General features: G+C 45.8%; 1 protein-coding gene across 1 annotated transcript in view; it reads left to right on the plus strand.

Moving 5' to 3' along the window:
• The window catches only part of QSOX2 (quiescin sulfhydryl oxidase 2), a 129011-nt gene that overhangs the window by 22718 nt on the left and 89359 nt on the right, over positions 1-16934 (plus strand). Inside the window, exon 6 of the mRNA XM_054997286.1 lies at positions 13537-13682. Coding sequence (XP_054853261.1) covers positions 13537-13682 — 146 coding nt within the window. The remainder of the gene's footprint in view (positions 1-13536; positions 13683-16934) is intronic.

Genomic DNA, 16934 nt, shown 5'->3' on the forward strand with positions numbered 1-16934 from the left:
CACACTCTTGCCCCACCATCCTGAGTACCTCTGCCATCTCGTGCTCTAAGTCCCATGCCCGGGGCTCTCTGTCAGAGCCTCCAGCCACCTCCCTACTTACCTGGGGTAATGGGCGCCCTGGCAGGAGGTTATGTAGGGAGCCAGAGGAGCTGCTTGAGCAATGGGAAGGGGACTAGGTCACTGTAGGGGTACAAGCAGATTAATCCCCACAGTAGTTGGCATGCTATCCTCTGCTGGGCCACTTGGGCAGGGCTAGGCTTGGGGGGAGAGGATCGCCTTTTTCTGCACAATGGTGCCTACGGGCTACACTGTCATTTTTCATGGCATAGTTTTCAGCCACTGAGGGCGGAAGGGGTGTTCTCATGCCCAAAACAGCTTAGGGAGCTGACTAAATTGCACCTGGACCACCGGCGTAGGGACTTGGTTATGCCTGCACCCAGCTACTGTGGCTTGGTGTCAGTGGGGGCCCAGGGCAGAGCGGCACTGTGCTGCTGTGCCATTGTAGTCCAGGATATGCCGGTGTGACTCCTAGTCGGCTTCCAGGGCGCTTTTTGCCCCCCTCCCTCAGGACTGTGCTGAGTATGGGCACTAATCTGTCTAGAACGGTATATAAGTACAATGTTAGTATAACATGAGAGAGAACAGGTTTCGTTTCAAAACTTTACCATAGTAGCAAAACAAGCATAGTAGCAAAACAAGGTTAATACATAGAGAGAGAAGTACATTTATATTAGTATAAATATAAAAGTAAATAGTTTAACAGTGCATTCCTATACAGTGTTACCAGGGACTTTTTCCCAGTAGTAGCACTTTGGCTCTGGAATTATTCCACTTGGAAGCTTGCCTAATACTCCTTTACTCTCCTTTAGAGTCTAGACCAGGGATCCCCAACCTTTTTGAACTTGTGGGCACCTTTGGAATTCTAAGACAGCATGTTGGGCACAGCCAGAAAATAGCTGCCGCTAGAGGTGGAGCCAGCCACAAAATGGCTGTTGCAGCTTACCTTCAGTCACATAGTGAAGATCCTTGTGCTTTGATGGCAGCTGCTGTCAAACCAGTGCTTCAAAAAAATCTGCACAGCCAATAAAATCTTTACTAGCCAATCAGAAGCCTTGTTGGGCAAAAGCCCCACCCACTTTCTGAAAATACTTGGCAGGCACCAGGAAAGGTGTTGGTGGGCACGTCAGGGACCCCTGGACTAAACAAAAGCAGTTTATTTTTTCCCAGTCTTTTAAAATGTAATGTTTATTAAATGGTTAGTAACAAGTATTTTCTCTTTCAGATAGTGTAGTAATATTTCTACGTCAGCAATCTGTGGCTTGTTATTTCAGGTACTTGGTCTCAAATATCATTCGAAAATGCTTGAATACTAGTATATGTCCAAAAATATATTAATATATATATATGTTTATTGCTTTTCCGGCCGAAGCCGTAAGCCATACAAACACCAACAAAATAAGAACTGTACACTTGAACATACCCAATTCACATAGACTTAACTTGTCATTATCACTTTAAACTATCTAAACTCATGAAAATCTTGTTTCCTTATCACCGTGGCTAAAAAGGAAGCCACTATAGCAGAGGTTTGATTGTCAGGTAAAAATATATTTATAATCTGCTCTATTAGCGATCAGCGCCCCCCCCCCCCCATTGCAGCTTTTTCTCTCTGTCTGCTCTCCTTTGTTGGCACTTTCTCAGCAGCAAGCATCCTGAGACAGAGTGCATGCAGGCTGCGGAATGAAAAGTATGTCCTGTATGTGCTCTGCGCCCAGCCACTATCACTGCTGCTCCAGGTAAACTGATGAGACTGAGTTGGAGAAGAAAGCACCTTGGACCCAGCCCCGCCCCCGCCATCATCTATGTAGTGCAGCAAGATGCTGTTTGTCCCCCCGCGTTTCCCTTGCCTTTCTCCCTTGCTAGCCTGGATGGGGTCTCTCTCTCTGTCTTCCTTTCCCCACTGCCTGCCTTCTCTCGCTGGTGTAGTCTCTCTGCCTCAGTTCTCTTTTGTCCACACCTACACACATGATGACCAAAGCCAAATCAATCACCAAGGAGGCCCTAAATTTAATAAAAACAACATCAACAACAACATCATTTGATTTATATACTGCCCTTCAGGACAACTTAACACCCACTCAGAGCAGTTTACAAAGTATGCTATTATTCATTGCCCGTCTTCTGTGCAGTCCCACATGGGACTGCGTACACATAGGCCTGCCAATTGGTAGGTTTTTAAAGCTTTTAGTCCACTAAGGGGCACTTGCCTCCCCAGTGCACATGCGCAGGCTTTCCCACCAAAATGGCAGTAGGAGGCGGCACCACCAACCCTCCAGTTTTCTCTTCACTGTTGAACAGGAAGGTTGCGTTCTTGTCTGGTTGTTATGCTGTAAGAGAAACGGAAAGAGAATGGTCAGATTGTTAAAATTATGTCTGATAAAGCTCTTTAAGAGGTGTGCAACTTGTGCAACCAAAATGACGAAGATAGATGGCCATTCTGTCTGTTTGGAGTGTTTGAGGGAAGCTCACAATGTCCATATTTGTGAGCATTGTCGCAGTTTTATGCCTAAGGCCAGAGCAGAGGGATCCAAGAGATTCTCTTGTGGGAGAAGGCTATGAAGGCGTCGGATGTGAAGACCCTTGCCCCGCCTTCCACGGTGGCTGGGGACCATTCGGCCTTAGATCAGGCTTCCACCTCAGCTTTATAACCCATACGGATCCGACATCCCTCAGTTCTGTTGATGGCATCTTCCTCAGATCTGAACCGGAGTCCTCAACGGATCCAAGCAGTCGAGACCCAGAGTCTGATGGAAACTCCCTGGATCCATGTCCCATCGAAGTCACCAGCCAGATCTGATCTGACACCATCTGCTGGGTTAAAAAAGAAGAAATGCTTGGATCCGAGCCACGTGGAGTTGAAGGACCAAGGGTCCAAGAGACCAGTGTCAAAGCCTTCGGATCCAAAATGTTTGGGTCCAAAGCTGTCGGATCCGAGAATGTGTGAAGCTAAGAGTCTGACTCCAAGGACCTTGGAGCCGAGGGCCGTGGATCCAAAGACCCTGGATCCGAGGAGTGTGGATTGTCCTGCAGAGTCTCTGGACTTTGCGCAGCCCCCAGCCAGAAAGGCTAAATGTAAGACAAAGCATCTGGAGGCTGTTCCTGAGGACAAACCTCAGACCCCATCCTTATCGAGGTCTCCATCTTACCACTCCTTGGCAGAGGAAGGTGAGTTGCAGGAGACTCCTGGCACTCTGACCCTGAGGATTGTCAACACTATTCCTCGTACTGTAGATCGATGTGGTCTTGTTTCGTGCCGGCTGGCTATGGGTTGGACCTTGGTGAACTTTATCGGGCACTCTCAATAGCCTCAGGGTTTGAAGCCTTTGAGGAGCATAGAGGATCAAGATCACCCTATGATATTCCTGAATTGACCATGTCCTATAGGCTCTCAGAGGGCAGAGATGGCAGCTCTAGTCCAGTGTTGGACCCTTCTCTGAATGAAGCAGTCATGGGAGCTGGCCAGGTTTCTCTTAACAAAGACTACTGGCTATATATGGAGCAGATGCTACGGATAGCCCAGTCCTTGGAAATAGAAGTATCAGCTGTGGATTCTAAGCCTAAAGACAAGATCCTACAGCATCTTTATTCGGGAAATCCATGTCGCATTTCCCATCGTTGAAGGCTTAGTGGAGCTAATTAACACCATTTGTGAAAAATCGACCTTGGCACACCCAATGTCCAGGAAATCGAAAGGTCTCTACAAAACCAGGGAGGATGTTTGTGCCTTCTTGTTCAGCTACCCTCCTCCCTTGTCCCTGGTAACAGAGGAGATGCAGGCACGTCAGAGACAAGGCATGCATAATAATATTTTATTTATATACCGCCCTTCAGGACAACTTAATGCCCACTCAGAGCGGTTTACAAAGTATGTCATTATTATCGCCACAACAAAACACCCTGTGAGGTGGGTGGGGCTGAGAGAGCTCCAGGAAGCCATGACTAGCCCAAGGTCACCCAGCTGGCTTCAAGCGGAGGAGTGGGGAATCAAACCCGGCTCTCCAGATTAGAGTCCCGCACTCTTAACCACTACACCAAACCACTACACCAATACGATCCCTGCTGAAACGGAAAGCTGGAAACTTGTCGCCTTCGAAAAAAAGTTATATGCTTCAGTGGCCCTGAAGTTTGAACATTGCAAACTACACTGCTCTAATGGGAGTCTACCAAATTTTCCTATGGAACCATCTGGCATCATTCATTGACAAACTCCTGAAGGACCAAAAAATCTTATCCAAGGTTATACAGGAAGGGGCCTTGAAGCTGTCTAAACAGCAAATTAATGCGGGACGTAATTCCACTGACACTTCCTCCAGGGCTCTAGCATCCTCCGTGGTACTAAGGAGGCATGCATGGCTCTGCACTACGGCCTTGCCCCTGGAAACGAGGAGTAAAATTGAAGACCTTCCTTTTGAGGGAACAACATTATTTTCGGCCAGGTCCAACGATTACCTTTCCCAAAAGTGAAAGGAGCATCAGATGGCCCGTTCTTATGGTGTGATTCCCAAACAATCAATGATTCAATGGTACCCATACCATCAGCAGCAACATTATAGAGGGAAGTCCTACCACTACCATCTGTATCCTCGATATACTCACGGACAGTAGCAGCCTCAGCAGGGGCAGTATCAAAGGAGGTGGTCAAATAACTGTTCTCGACAGTGCCAACAGCCAGTGCCCAATAAGGAAGCGCAAGAATCACTTCTGCTAGTTGGGTGTTACAAATCGTTAAATTTGGTTATAAAATTGAGTTTGCTTCTTACCCGGCTCATGCTCTCCCTGATTTCTCCTCCCACTATCCTTCTGAGAAATTACAGGCAGAGATTGGGGAGCTAGTTGGTAAAGGGACCATACAGCAGGTCCCCAGTGAGGAATCACAGTCAGGGCCAGTGCGCCTATTGAGGCCAGGTAGGTGGTGGCCTCAGGCACGGGGTGCCGGAGGGAGCGCCGGAGGAGGCGCGGGGGCTGGGAGCATGCGCCACAGAGCTCTCCTATCCCTCCCGCCCCGCGCCGTCCCCTTCCAACTCCATCTCTCTTTTTTCCAACCGTGGTGGAGGTGGACGAAGCCCCGCTGAGGCTGCAGCTCTGCGACACCGTGGGGCAGGTAAAAGGGGGATATGTGTGTGTTGGGGGGGCGGGAGGCCGTCGGCTGCCCTTGCCCTTTGCTTCGCCCACAGGAGGAGTTAGATGGGCTGCGCTGGCTGTGCTACCCGTGTGCCGTCAGGGCTGCCCACCGCAGCGATTGGGCTGGTGGCGGCGCGCATGCGCGCTCCCGTGATGACATCACGTGTGACATCATCATGCAGGGCGGAGCACGCGCGCTTGCATGCGCAGGGGAACACCCAGCCAGCCGACCACGAGTGCCGAAAAACCTTGCGCCTCCCCTGATCACAGTAAGATTTTTACTCCAACATGTTTTTAGTAGACAAAAAGTATGGTGGTGTTAGTCCCATCCTGGATCTTAGACGCCTTAATAAGCACATAGTCTCTAAGAAATTTAAAATGGTTACATTAATCGTGGTGTTACAATTGCTTCCTCACAATTCATGGTTTGCCGTGTTAAATTTAAAAGATGCTTATTTTCATATAGCTATACATCGTTCTCACAGGCGATTCTTACGTGTCATTTGTAATAAGATTTTTCATTATCACGTTTTACCCTTCGGCCTATCTACGGCCCCAAGAGTGTTTACTAAATGTATGGTCGTAGTAGTGGCCTACTTCAGAAAACAGGTTTGCTTCATTTATCCTTACCTTGATGATTGGCTTTTGACAGCCTCTTCTAGTGAAGACCTACAGAGACAAATTGAGTTAGTAATAGACAATTGAGTTAGTAATAGACAAATTGAGTTAGTAATAGACACACCTGTAATAGACTGGGTGTGTTTGTTAACTTTAAGAAATCATCTCTTTTGCTCTCCAGAAGGGTTCAATATATAGGTGCTGTATTGGATAGCATTGAAAACGGGTTTTCTGCCTCAGGAACGGGCAGACAGAATCCGCAAGATGGTGAACCAGTTTTGCCACTGCAGGTTCCAATCTGGCATGAATATCCAAACCTTACTAGGTTTGATGGCGGCTACCACATCTGTCACCACTTCGGCCAGGTTGCATATGCACAGGTTACAATTGTGGTTTCTATCCATACACGATTTCGAGTCCCACAATCTGAGTAAACGATACTCAGTCCCAAGAGCAGTTGTTAGCTCTTTAGATTGGTGGACCGATGATGGGAATCTACTAAGGGGTGTTGAGTTTGGTTCTACCCAGGTGGACATGACTATCTCTACTGATGCTTCGACATCAGGTTGGGGAGCCCACTGTGGTGCTCTGAGTTCTCATAGGAGATGGCTAAAGTAGGAAAGTCTGTTACACATAAATGTGTTAGAACTACGTGCAATTTGTTATACTCGTATAGCTTTTTCAGATATCATTCAACACAAGAATGTGCAAGTACTGACAGACAACTGCACGGTCATGTTTTAGTTAAACAAACAAGGGGGCACCACTTCCAGAGTTTTGTGTGAGGAGGCCATAACCCTTTGGAACTGTGCAGTAGAAAGGGATGTCTCCTTACAGGCAGTACACATCCCAGACATAGAAAACGTGGCAAGAAACAAATTGAGCAGACTGAGATCAGACAACTGCAAATGGTCCCTGATGGACATTTACCTGGAACCAGTGTTCAGACTTTGGGGTCATCCCAACGTAGACCTCTTTGCAAAAGAAGGGAACCAGAAAGCACTCAGGTTCTGCTCCAGGGGTGGAATTGGTCACAACTCTTTAGAGGATGTCTTTCAGATCTCATGGGTGGAACACCTATGTATTCCCTCCCTTTCCATTGATCATCAGGACAGTCAGCAAGATTCAGGTGGACAGACCATGAATCATTTTAATAACACCCTTTTGGCCCAGACAACCCTGGTTCCAACATGTGATGTACCTGTCCCGGGTCTTTTGTTTTCGGTTCAGCTCGGAACCGGACTTGCTTACAGACCGAGGGGTATGGTATCACAACCTACCCAGACTGAAGCTGATGGCATGGTACATAGCGAGATGGGGGCATTGTCACAGAGAGTAACTGAAATAGTGCTTAATGCTAGAAGGGCAAACACTAGGAAGTCTTATGCCTTTAAGTAGGAACGTTTTAGCCATTGGGCTACACAGAAGGGATTAGAATCATTTAATTGCTAGATAGCAGATATATTGGAGTTCCTTCTGTCTTTAAAGGATGAGGGACTTTGTAAACTGTCTGTTAAGTTATATCTCGCTGACATTTCAGTGTTCTATTCCAGGATTGATGGGAAGACCGTTTTCATCTTCGTTCTTCTGTGCACCCCCACATTGAGACTGTGCACGTGCAGGCCTGCCAATGGAGAAACTTATTAGCTTCTTTAGAGCTCTGTTAGCGGTCGCTTCTCCCTGGTCACGTAGACTAACTGTTTTTCCTGCCAAAAATGGGTCCTGTGACCTAGGAGGAGTGACCCCCTCTCCCTCAGTTCTCTCTTAGCTGCCGCAAAGAGAGGAACTTTACTTCAGAGCTTGTTCATTCTTATCTTCTTGCTTATTGCTTCTACATTTTTTTATTTGGACTGGACTTGGATTTCGCTCTTGTTTATCAATTCGGCTTTGGCTCTTGTTTTGAGGATTTTCGGTGTGGCTTTTGGATTGGACTTGAATATTTGCCTTTCGTCTTTCGATTCGGCTTTGGTGTCCCTGACTCGTGCTTCCCGTGTTGTAACAGTTGAACACGGTAGTGGTGCGTTTAAGCAATATGTCAGAGAAATCTCTTTAAACCATACATCCGGTGTGGCACCGAAATGACCAAATCCAACCAACATGATCTGTGTCTTCTGTGTTTGGGAGAGGGGCATAAAGTTGGCTCATGTACTTTCTACCAACAATTTACCCATAAGGCCCAACATGAGAGGGCCCAGAGACTGAAGGCTTCACTACGGAACAAGGTGTTTGCTGAGTCTGACACTGTGTCGAGAAAGTCTGGCTGTTCTGGGCACTCGGCTGCCTCTTCAAAGAAAGTTGGCAAGCCTTCAGCGACTCTGCGATCAGATCCGATGGCTTCGAAGGTGTCGGCTCCACGTTCAACCTTGGAACCAGGACCTTCTTCAGAGCCACTGGCTAAGAAGTCAAAGAAAGTTAAACATTCCTCTAAATCAAGCTGGAGTTGAGAACATCAGAGTTGGTCCAGGGAGCACAGGTCTGAGGAGGATGTCATCCTAATCCCTCCTTCATCTCTATTCCTCTAACCAGTCCCTGTCGGAGGATGAGTTGAGAGGCGAGGATCCGACATCTCTGACAACTGACGCCAGCCTTTGGATGACAGAACATGGCTTTGAATCGACTTCCTTTGCTGAACCCACTCCAGTGGGTGAATCTTTGGGTTGGATCCAAGATACAACTCCAAGATGTTCTGGAACTCCTAATGAATGGTCTCCGACTCTGAGGCATTCTGTAATGCCAAGAAACCATTTGCCAGTTCTGAGCCATCAGAGTGAACACAGATCTGAACATGGACATCCTTTGGAACCGAGGAGAGCTATTTGATGAGAGCACCATTTGGCCTGTTGCGTTCAACCTCCATATCACTGCCATTGGACTGGAGGTCCTCATGGATTTGATGCATTGAAACTGAGACCTTTGACGTCATCTGGGAGAGCATGGTTTCCCATCACCCTCACCAGCCCAACTCCAGCATTCCTATGACTCTGATGACGAGGATCTGGACTACTGCCCAGAACCATCGGACTACGGATCCAAGGTCTCAGAATCTTCACCGGACAAGAATGTGGTTCCGGCTTCGGGTTCACTTTATGAAGATCTGTGCTTGTATGCAGATCAGATGGCCCTAATGGCATAAGCGCTCAATGTGAATGTTTCGTCTTCTGTGCCTAAGACATCAGAAAAACTTCTGGGCAGACTCTACAGTGATGCACCAGCTTCGGTCAGGTCCCCTATTATCAAGGGCTTGGATGAAGTAATCCTAAAGATGTGGGAGAAGCCAGTGGAGTTGCCAGCTACCTCTAAGAGGGTGTATAAGGTTAAACAGGATACTTGGCCCTCCCTGTTCAAGCATCCTGTACCTTCCTCTTGGTGATGGAGGAATTTCAGAAACAGAGGCAGGGCTCCCATTCGCTTTCAGCTGACAAGGAGGGCAAGAAGATTGAGGGAAATGGCAGGAGACAATACTCAATTTCGTCCCTCAATCTGCGCATTGGGAATCACCAAGTTATTATGCAAAATAGCAAAGGGTCCAGTAGCACCTTTAAGATTAACCAACTTTATTGTACCATAAGCTTTCGAGAGCCACAGCTCTCTTCATCAGATGCATCTCGAAAGCTTATGTTACAATAAAGTTGGGTAGTCTTAAAGGTGCTACTGGAGTCTGCTATTTTGCTACTGCAGACTAACACAGCTAACTCCTCTGGTTCTATGACCAAGTTATTATGGGAGGCTACCAGTTATACTTGTGGGAGAATCTGGCTGAATATGTCACTGGACTCCCAGAAGATAAGAAGGCAATATTTGATCTGCTCCAGACTGAGGCCATAAAGGTCTCAAAGCAACAGATGAATGCTGGCCGCCACGCTGTCAAGACTTTTGTTAAGGGTATGGCCATACTGATCAGACGGCACTCATGGCTGAGATCCACGGCTTTACCACCTGAAACCAGAAACAAGGTTGAGGAGTTGCCCTTCGAAGGGTCTACCTTGTTTTCTGCAGCTGCAGATGAGACCTTGTCTCAAAAGAAGAATCGCCAGACGGTGAAGTCTTTGGGCATAGTACAAGACCAACATACATATAAGCCCAGGTATTTCCCTAGGCACCAATACTGTTATCAGAGATATGACAGGCCATACAGGCAATACTAGCAATCTCAGTGCCAGTTTCCAAGATCTTATCAGTCTTCCCAACAGTACCGAAGGAAGGGACAGTACAAGCAGAAGTCTTCCCAGCAGACTGTTGCTGTGAACAATACTTTAAAGGAACTTGATGCTGAAATTGAAGTTGGTGGTTGGTAGACACTAATCTCTTTAGAACCAGATGTTGTGATAGGGTAGTAACTACTGATGCTTCTACTTATGGTTGGGGTGCTCATTGTGGGTCCTGGTCTGTACAAGACCGATGGTCACTTAAAAAACAGTCTCTGCACATTAATGTCTTAGAACTGAGAGCAATCCACTTTGCTCTTGTCTCCTTTGCAGCTCTCCTTCAAGGAAGGGAAGTTCAAATACAGACAGACAACACAGTGGCGATGTACTATTTAAACAAACAGGGAGGAACTGCATCACCGGCTCTCTGTGCGGAAGCCATGGCCATCTGGGAATGGGCTATTGCCAACAGGGTTACTGTACATGCCATACACATTGCTGGTACAGACAATGCCAAAGTGAACATGCTAAGCAGACAACTGAACACCAATCACGAGTGGTCATTAAATGACCGCTGTCTGGAACCTGTGTTTACTCCATGGGGGATACCAGAGGTAGATCTTTTTGCCACTGCAGCCAATATGAAGGCACCCGTTTTGCTCCCTAGAAGTAAGTGACCCAAACTTAATGGGGGACGCTTTTCAGCACACATGGTCAAGTTGAATGTTCTTCCTCTTTCCATCATTCCTCCTGATTGCAAAAGTGTTGTGCAAAATTCAGCAAGATAACACGGACTGCATTCTAGTAACCCTCTTTTGGCTAAGGCAAATCTGGTTGCCAAAGTTACTAGAGCTGTCCAAACAGACTTACATTACACTACCTGTGGTCCCAGACATTCTGACATGGGGGGACTTGTTTCACCACGACCCAAGGAAACTCCACTTGACAGCCTGGCGTATATACCCCAGCCCTTAACTTGTTTCAAGAGGTGCAAAAGGGGATCTTGAATGCCAGGAGACCTTCTACCAGGAGGTCCTATTCATCAAAGTGGACACACTTTGTGTATTGGGCTAACAAGAAAGGCCTGCTACCATCTACATGTTCATTATATGACATTTTGGATTATTTGTGTTCATTAAAGACCACCAGTTTGGCCGCGTCTTCTTTGAAAGTTCATCTGGCAGCTATTTCAGCCAGTCATGAACTGCATACAGTGTTTTCTCACCCTACTTCTAAAAAATTCCTGAAAGGGATGTTTAACCTTCATCCACCTGTCACACCCCTTGTTCCCCAATGGTCACTATTGTTGGTGCTCTCACAACTTATCGTGAAACCTTTTGAGCCTCTGGCTACGTGTCCTTTAGAATTGGAAGGTGTGCTTCTTGGTGGCTATAACTTCTGCACAGAGGGTGAGTGAGCTCTCTGCACTCAAAGCGGACCCTCCCCTCTTAAAAATCTATCCTGACAAGGTGGTACTTCGGCCTAGTTTACAGTTTCTACCTAAGGTGATGCTGCCGTTCCATGTTTCACAGGAGATTGTCCTTCCTGTTTTCTATTGCTCTCCCGGGTCTGGAGCAGAGAGGGCATTGCGCTCCTTGGATTTAAAAAGAGCCTTATGAAGATGAAAACAGGGTTGTACATATGTCAGTTCTAGGGATGGCAGTCCATGCCAGATACATCCCCAAACCCCCCAAACCCCTCACAGCAAGTACTCCAGGGTCTTGGTTGAAAGGTTTTATTATAGAGATCCATTAAGTTCACAGGTACCTCCAAAGATGAATAGGATTGGCAGGAATGAGAATACAAGCATATGCTTGTATTCCCCGGAGATCGCTCCTTGTACGTTCCCCGGAGATCGCTCCGATCAGCGAATAAATATTTACTTGTGGTCCCCGGCCCTAAGGAAGCCCGCCTCGCTTCAACCAGGGCCAGGGCCTTTTCAGTCCTGGCCCCAGCCTGGTGGAACACTCTGTCAATGGAGACCCGGGCCCAGCGGGACATATTATCGTTCCGCCGGGCCTGTAAGACAGAGCTGTTCCACCAGGCGTTTGGTGATTGAAGGGGGCGGTGCCATGTCGGCCTCCCACCTTTGGGGTGGGGAAGGTTCTCCCCACCACTGCACCTTGTTAATTTGTTTTATTATTTGTATATTGATTTTAGTTTTTGTTTTTATCAATTTTAACTGTTCACCGCCCAGAGCCCCTGGGATGGGCGGTATATAAATTGAATAAATAAAATAAAAATAAATAAATGCACTTTGATATAAGGAGCAGGATTCCCCCTCCCCTGGGGCAGTTAACAATAAGGCGCTAAAGTCCCAATTCTCATGAGAAACACAATAGCTTTGTCTGGCCAGAGAAAGCCAGAAGATTACAAGGAATTCAACTCCTTCTGTCTCTTGCGAAGAGTTAAAGTTTAGTACAAGGTCAGCAAGCAGGCTTCATAGATAACAGTCTCAACATTAGTACTTTGGTTTTTAGGCAAGATCAAGATGGCATTAATATAATGAATAATGGTTACAGTACATAAGCATAATAAGAGAGCATATAGTTACACCGTATGATCAAATCAATACAGGGAACAGAGAACACCTGAATGGCATGGATGAATGGTATGCAGACACGACAACATACTTGTTCATCAAATTCTTCTGTGCAGACACACATCCCTCCCTCCTGCCCTGCTGTGAACTCTCAAATGGTAACTAGTTGGGTTTGCAGCAGCTGAGGAGAACTGAGGGAGAGTGGGTCAGAGTGGAAGCTGAACCCAGAGGTCTTTCTTGACTTCGGTCAATGGTTTGGAAAGGCTCAGGTGGATCTGCTTGCGTTACTGCCAGACCCCAGGTTTTCCCCAGGTCCTAATGTCCTCAAGCCTTGGGAATAGATACTCTCAAGTGCCAGTGGTCGGACCAACTCCTTTATACCTTTCCTTTCAGTACAACTTTTTCACAAGGTGATACAGAGAGTAGCAGACCTCAGAGCTGAAGCAGTTTTCATTGGTCCATTGTACTTAAATTCCATAATATTACGTATGTAAATCTTCATTATTTTTGAAGTAGTAAGTTTAAGAATTTTATATTTGAGAAACTTGCAGTGTACGCTTCTGATTTAAATCCATATGTTCTGTGCTTATAGCACCAAAGTAATATACAGTTTTGTTGAATAATTCTGAATGTAACATGGGAAGTGCTATGTTTACAGATTTAAAGCTACCATTTTCTGCAGTTGCTTGGGACTTAATCCTCTTTCCTTCCTGGAGAAGAACTGTGGTTGTGTAAAACAAATGGTGAGCTAACTTCAGGCCAGGGGTGGGGGGCTTTGACATTCTTTGTCCATGCCTGTCGATAGACCATTTCTGAAACTAGCCAGGAGGCCATCCGTTGCTAACCTTACTGAACTCGGTGAGATTACTGCTGAATAAACAGGCCTTGGCTTGGGCTGTTAGTCATAGGTTTTCTGGGTTTAATCCAGTGGAATGAATAAAGCAGCAGCAGGTGCTGAAAGTTTAAACTTTGCCTTTCTCCGAAGTGTTAGCAGAACTTCCTGCCGCATCAGTGATGTGTGTGTGTGCTTGTATGTCCTTTTTAACCCAGGTGATCCTAGATCTGGTTCCATATGAAAACATTGTTGTAAAGCGAATGCTGGATTCAGATACCTCTGCTCTTGAGAAACTTCATATTACCTCAGTCCCTTCATCTTATCTGATCTATCCAAATGGATCCCATGGATTAATTAACATGTGAGTATTAATGAGGACAAGGTTTAAGCACCGTGCTTTAGAGAGTTTGGAACAGCGCTCTTAGCGTTGTCTGTGGCAACTCATTTTACAAGCTGCTGCTTTTCCCCAGTAATATTTTATGTGTGTAGAGCAAGTACTTGGCATTGGTGCATAATCCACAGGCATGTATAATTTTGTGGGATTCTCACTTAAGTAAATGGGAGCTTGACATTATTATTAATGTTGTTATTTATAGTTCATCTTTCCCACTGAGATCTAAGGCAGATTACTATGCTGCAAGTGAATAAAATACAGTCAATAGCTAGGACATTCACAGAGCAAATAGAACATGATCAGCAGTTAGAACCTTCAGTGAAAACAGATACAATAGGGTATGGTAGCCACAAATATGAAAAACTAGCAGAAAGCCAAGCACATGGATGAAACCTTCCTGAATTTAAGCATGACATCTTTAGCAACGTCAAACTGCCTGGTAGGAAAGTATCTACATCACCAGACAGTACATCAATAACCTTACCTTACCAGTGAATCTCTCTGAGCTACTTACGACATAGCCCTATAATCTGGGTAGGACGCGCTCCTGAGTAATTCAGTTATTTATCATTTGTGGATAGCCAGGAGAGTGGAAGCTTTCCTGACCTCCCCATTCCACAAGGTGGGGACTACCACAGAGAAAGCGCAGTTACGGGCAGTTGTTGATTTTTCCCAGCAGCCAAATGGCTCCTACAGAACGCCTTGTCCAGTTGAGCGAAGCTGCCTTGCTGAAAGATAGGGAGAGAGGTGATTTCACAGATAATAATAATAATAACGTTCGATTTATATACCGCCCTTCAGGTCAACTTAATGCCCACTCAGAGCGGTTTACAAAGTATGTTACTATTATCCCCACAACAAAACACCCTGTGAGGTGGGTGGGGCTGAGAGAGCTCTGAGAGAGCTGTGACTAGCCCAAGGTCCCCCAGCTGGCTTCAAGTGGAGGAGTGGGGAATCAAACCCGGCTCTCCAGATTAGAATCCCGCGCTCTTAACCACTACACCAAACGGGCTCTCATGAGGAGCCTAGGCCATGAAGGGCTTTGAATGCAGAAGAACTTTACCTACAATTAAGCCAGTTGTTAAAAATAGTTATAATTTAAATTAAATGTTTTGAAATATTAAGCCTCTCATTTTAAAGGGCGGATTCCTGGACAGAGAGGGTTGCTGTCATCTCTGTCCCCCTCCCCACCCTGTGGATTAGTCTGTTGTTGTTAAGATGGGTTATATTTGTGGTTTGATAGTTTTCTGTTGTTGTTTTTACATAGTAAAAGTCTACACTGAGCAGGAAAAGTTCCCAATCAAAGATAGCCTGGTTAAGAGTAAATCTGAAAGTAGGTGTGTTAAAGCTAGTTATAAACTCTCAAGAAGGAATAAATGGCTGGCTCTCTGCTATACACTGAACTAAAGGCTGAGGAAGAACTATTTTGCTCAGTTCACAAATCATTTACTATAAGCAGAGGGCCCACAAGGACTTGCTAGGGAGGGGGTCGCATTTTCCCCTCGCCCACTGTTTCCTCTTTCCCTTCCCTAAAAGCCTCCACTGTCTCTCCCTTTTTCCTGCTTCTTTCTTTCCTTCCCACTCACCAGCCACTCCCACCCACTACTGTTATCTGTCCCCCCCCCCCCCGCCCACCATCTTCAACTTTCCCTCCTTCACTCCCTGGCAGCCTCTACCCCAGAAAACTATAGCCCAGTTCCATAGTGGCGACCCTGCAAGGCCTTTCTCCTCTGTCCCCCTCCCCACACTATTTCCTCTTTCCCTCCTCCTGATGAACCACCCTAGCCTCCCCCCTTTTGTTGCTTCTGTCTCACCTTCCCACCCACTAACCACCCTTCCTTTTATCTGCCCCTCATCTTCAGCTATATTTTTTTTATATCCTTCATTTATACTCTGCCTTTCTCCTCAAAGGACACTCAAAGCTGCTCACATCATTCTCCTCATCTTCATTTTGTCCTTACAACAGCCCTGTGAGGTAGATTAGGCTGAAAGAGAATGACTGACCAAAGTCACCCAGTTAGCTTTCATGGCAGAGTGGGGATTTGAACCTACGTCCCCCAGGGACACAGGAAAGAAGATGGGAAGACATTTGGATTCAGTTCATATCTTCAGAAAATGTGTTATGGCTTCTGCCGGATTTAAGATCCTATTCGTGAATGTTTTGAAAAAACTCTTCCTATAGGTAAAAAGAGAAATGTGTCAAATGTAAGGTTGCAGGGTCTCGTGGCAAGACTGAGATAACATTAAAACATTCTCACTGGAAAAATATTACTTCATGGATGAAGATGTGAACACCTCTGAGCAATCTGGATCAACTGGTTCGTAATTTCAACTTTTCTCTAAGCTGTAATAATAATTTTCTAGAGTTGTTGGCACTGGGTGTCATTCTCTTAGCTAGGAACAGAATTTCTAACGTCATGCATTCAGTTTTGTCTCCAACAATGCAAAAGATGACTTTATGGCAAAGATGAGATCTAAAAGCCTAAATATGACCGAACTGTCGATTTAATGCATCTTTTAGTCAAGGACATCTCCAGAAATAAAAGAAAATTTTTTTGGAAGTTGCAAAATACTTCCATAACAACTGTTTTTCTTCAGCTTCACTGAAGAAAGCAGGAGGCACCAAACTAATTTTATGCTGGTTACTTTCGGTGAGATACTTCCATCTTGGATTATTTTCCCAAATTTTTGTTGTACTAGGCTAGTTCTTAATAAATTCAAAATAATCATATAATTATAGAGTTGGAAGAGATCTCAAGGGTCATCTAGTCTAACCCTCTGCACAATGCTGGAAATTCACACCCCCAGTGACCCCTGCTTCATGTCCAGAATATTCTGGACCCCAAAATGGTGATTGTCATGACCCTGGGCATCTAAGAAGGGGCTACAAGAACTAATCACTGATGTAACCCTTCCTGCCCTCCCTTTCATGATCTGCCTAGGTTCACAGAATCAGCATTGCTGACAGATGGCCATCTAACGTCTGCTCTAAAACCTCCAAAGAAGGAGATAGATGCAGAGGAGTTAGCCGTGTTAGTCTGTAGTAGCAAAATCAAAAAGAGTCCAGTAGCACCTTTAAGACTAACCAACTTTATTGTAGCATAAGCTTTCGAGAATCACAGTTCTCTTCGTCAGATGCATGGAGGGCAAGAAGAAACTGGTCAGATATATAAGTGGAGAGGGGAGGGAAGAGTAGATGCAAACAGTAGCTTCTGATAT

Source organism: Eublepharis macularius, chromosome 14 (genome assembly GCF_028583425.1).
Source record: "Eublepharis macularius isolate TG4126 chromosome 14, MPM_Emac_v1.0, whole genome shotgun sequence".
NCBI classification, from domain to species: domain Eukaryota; kingdom Metazoa; phylum Chordata; class Lepidosauria; order Squamata; family Eublepharidae; genus Eublepharis; species Eublepharis macularius.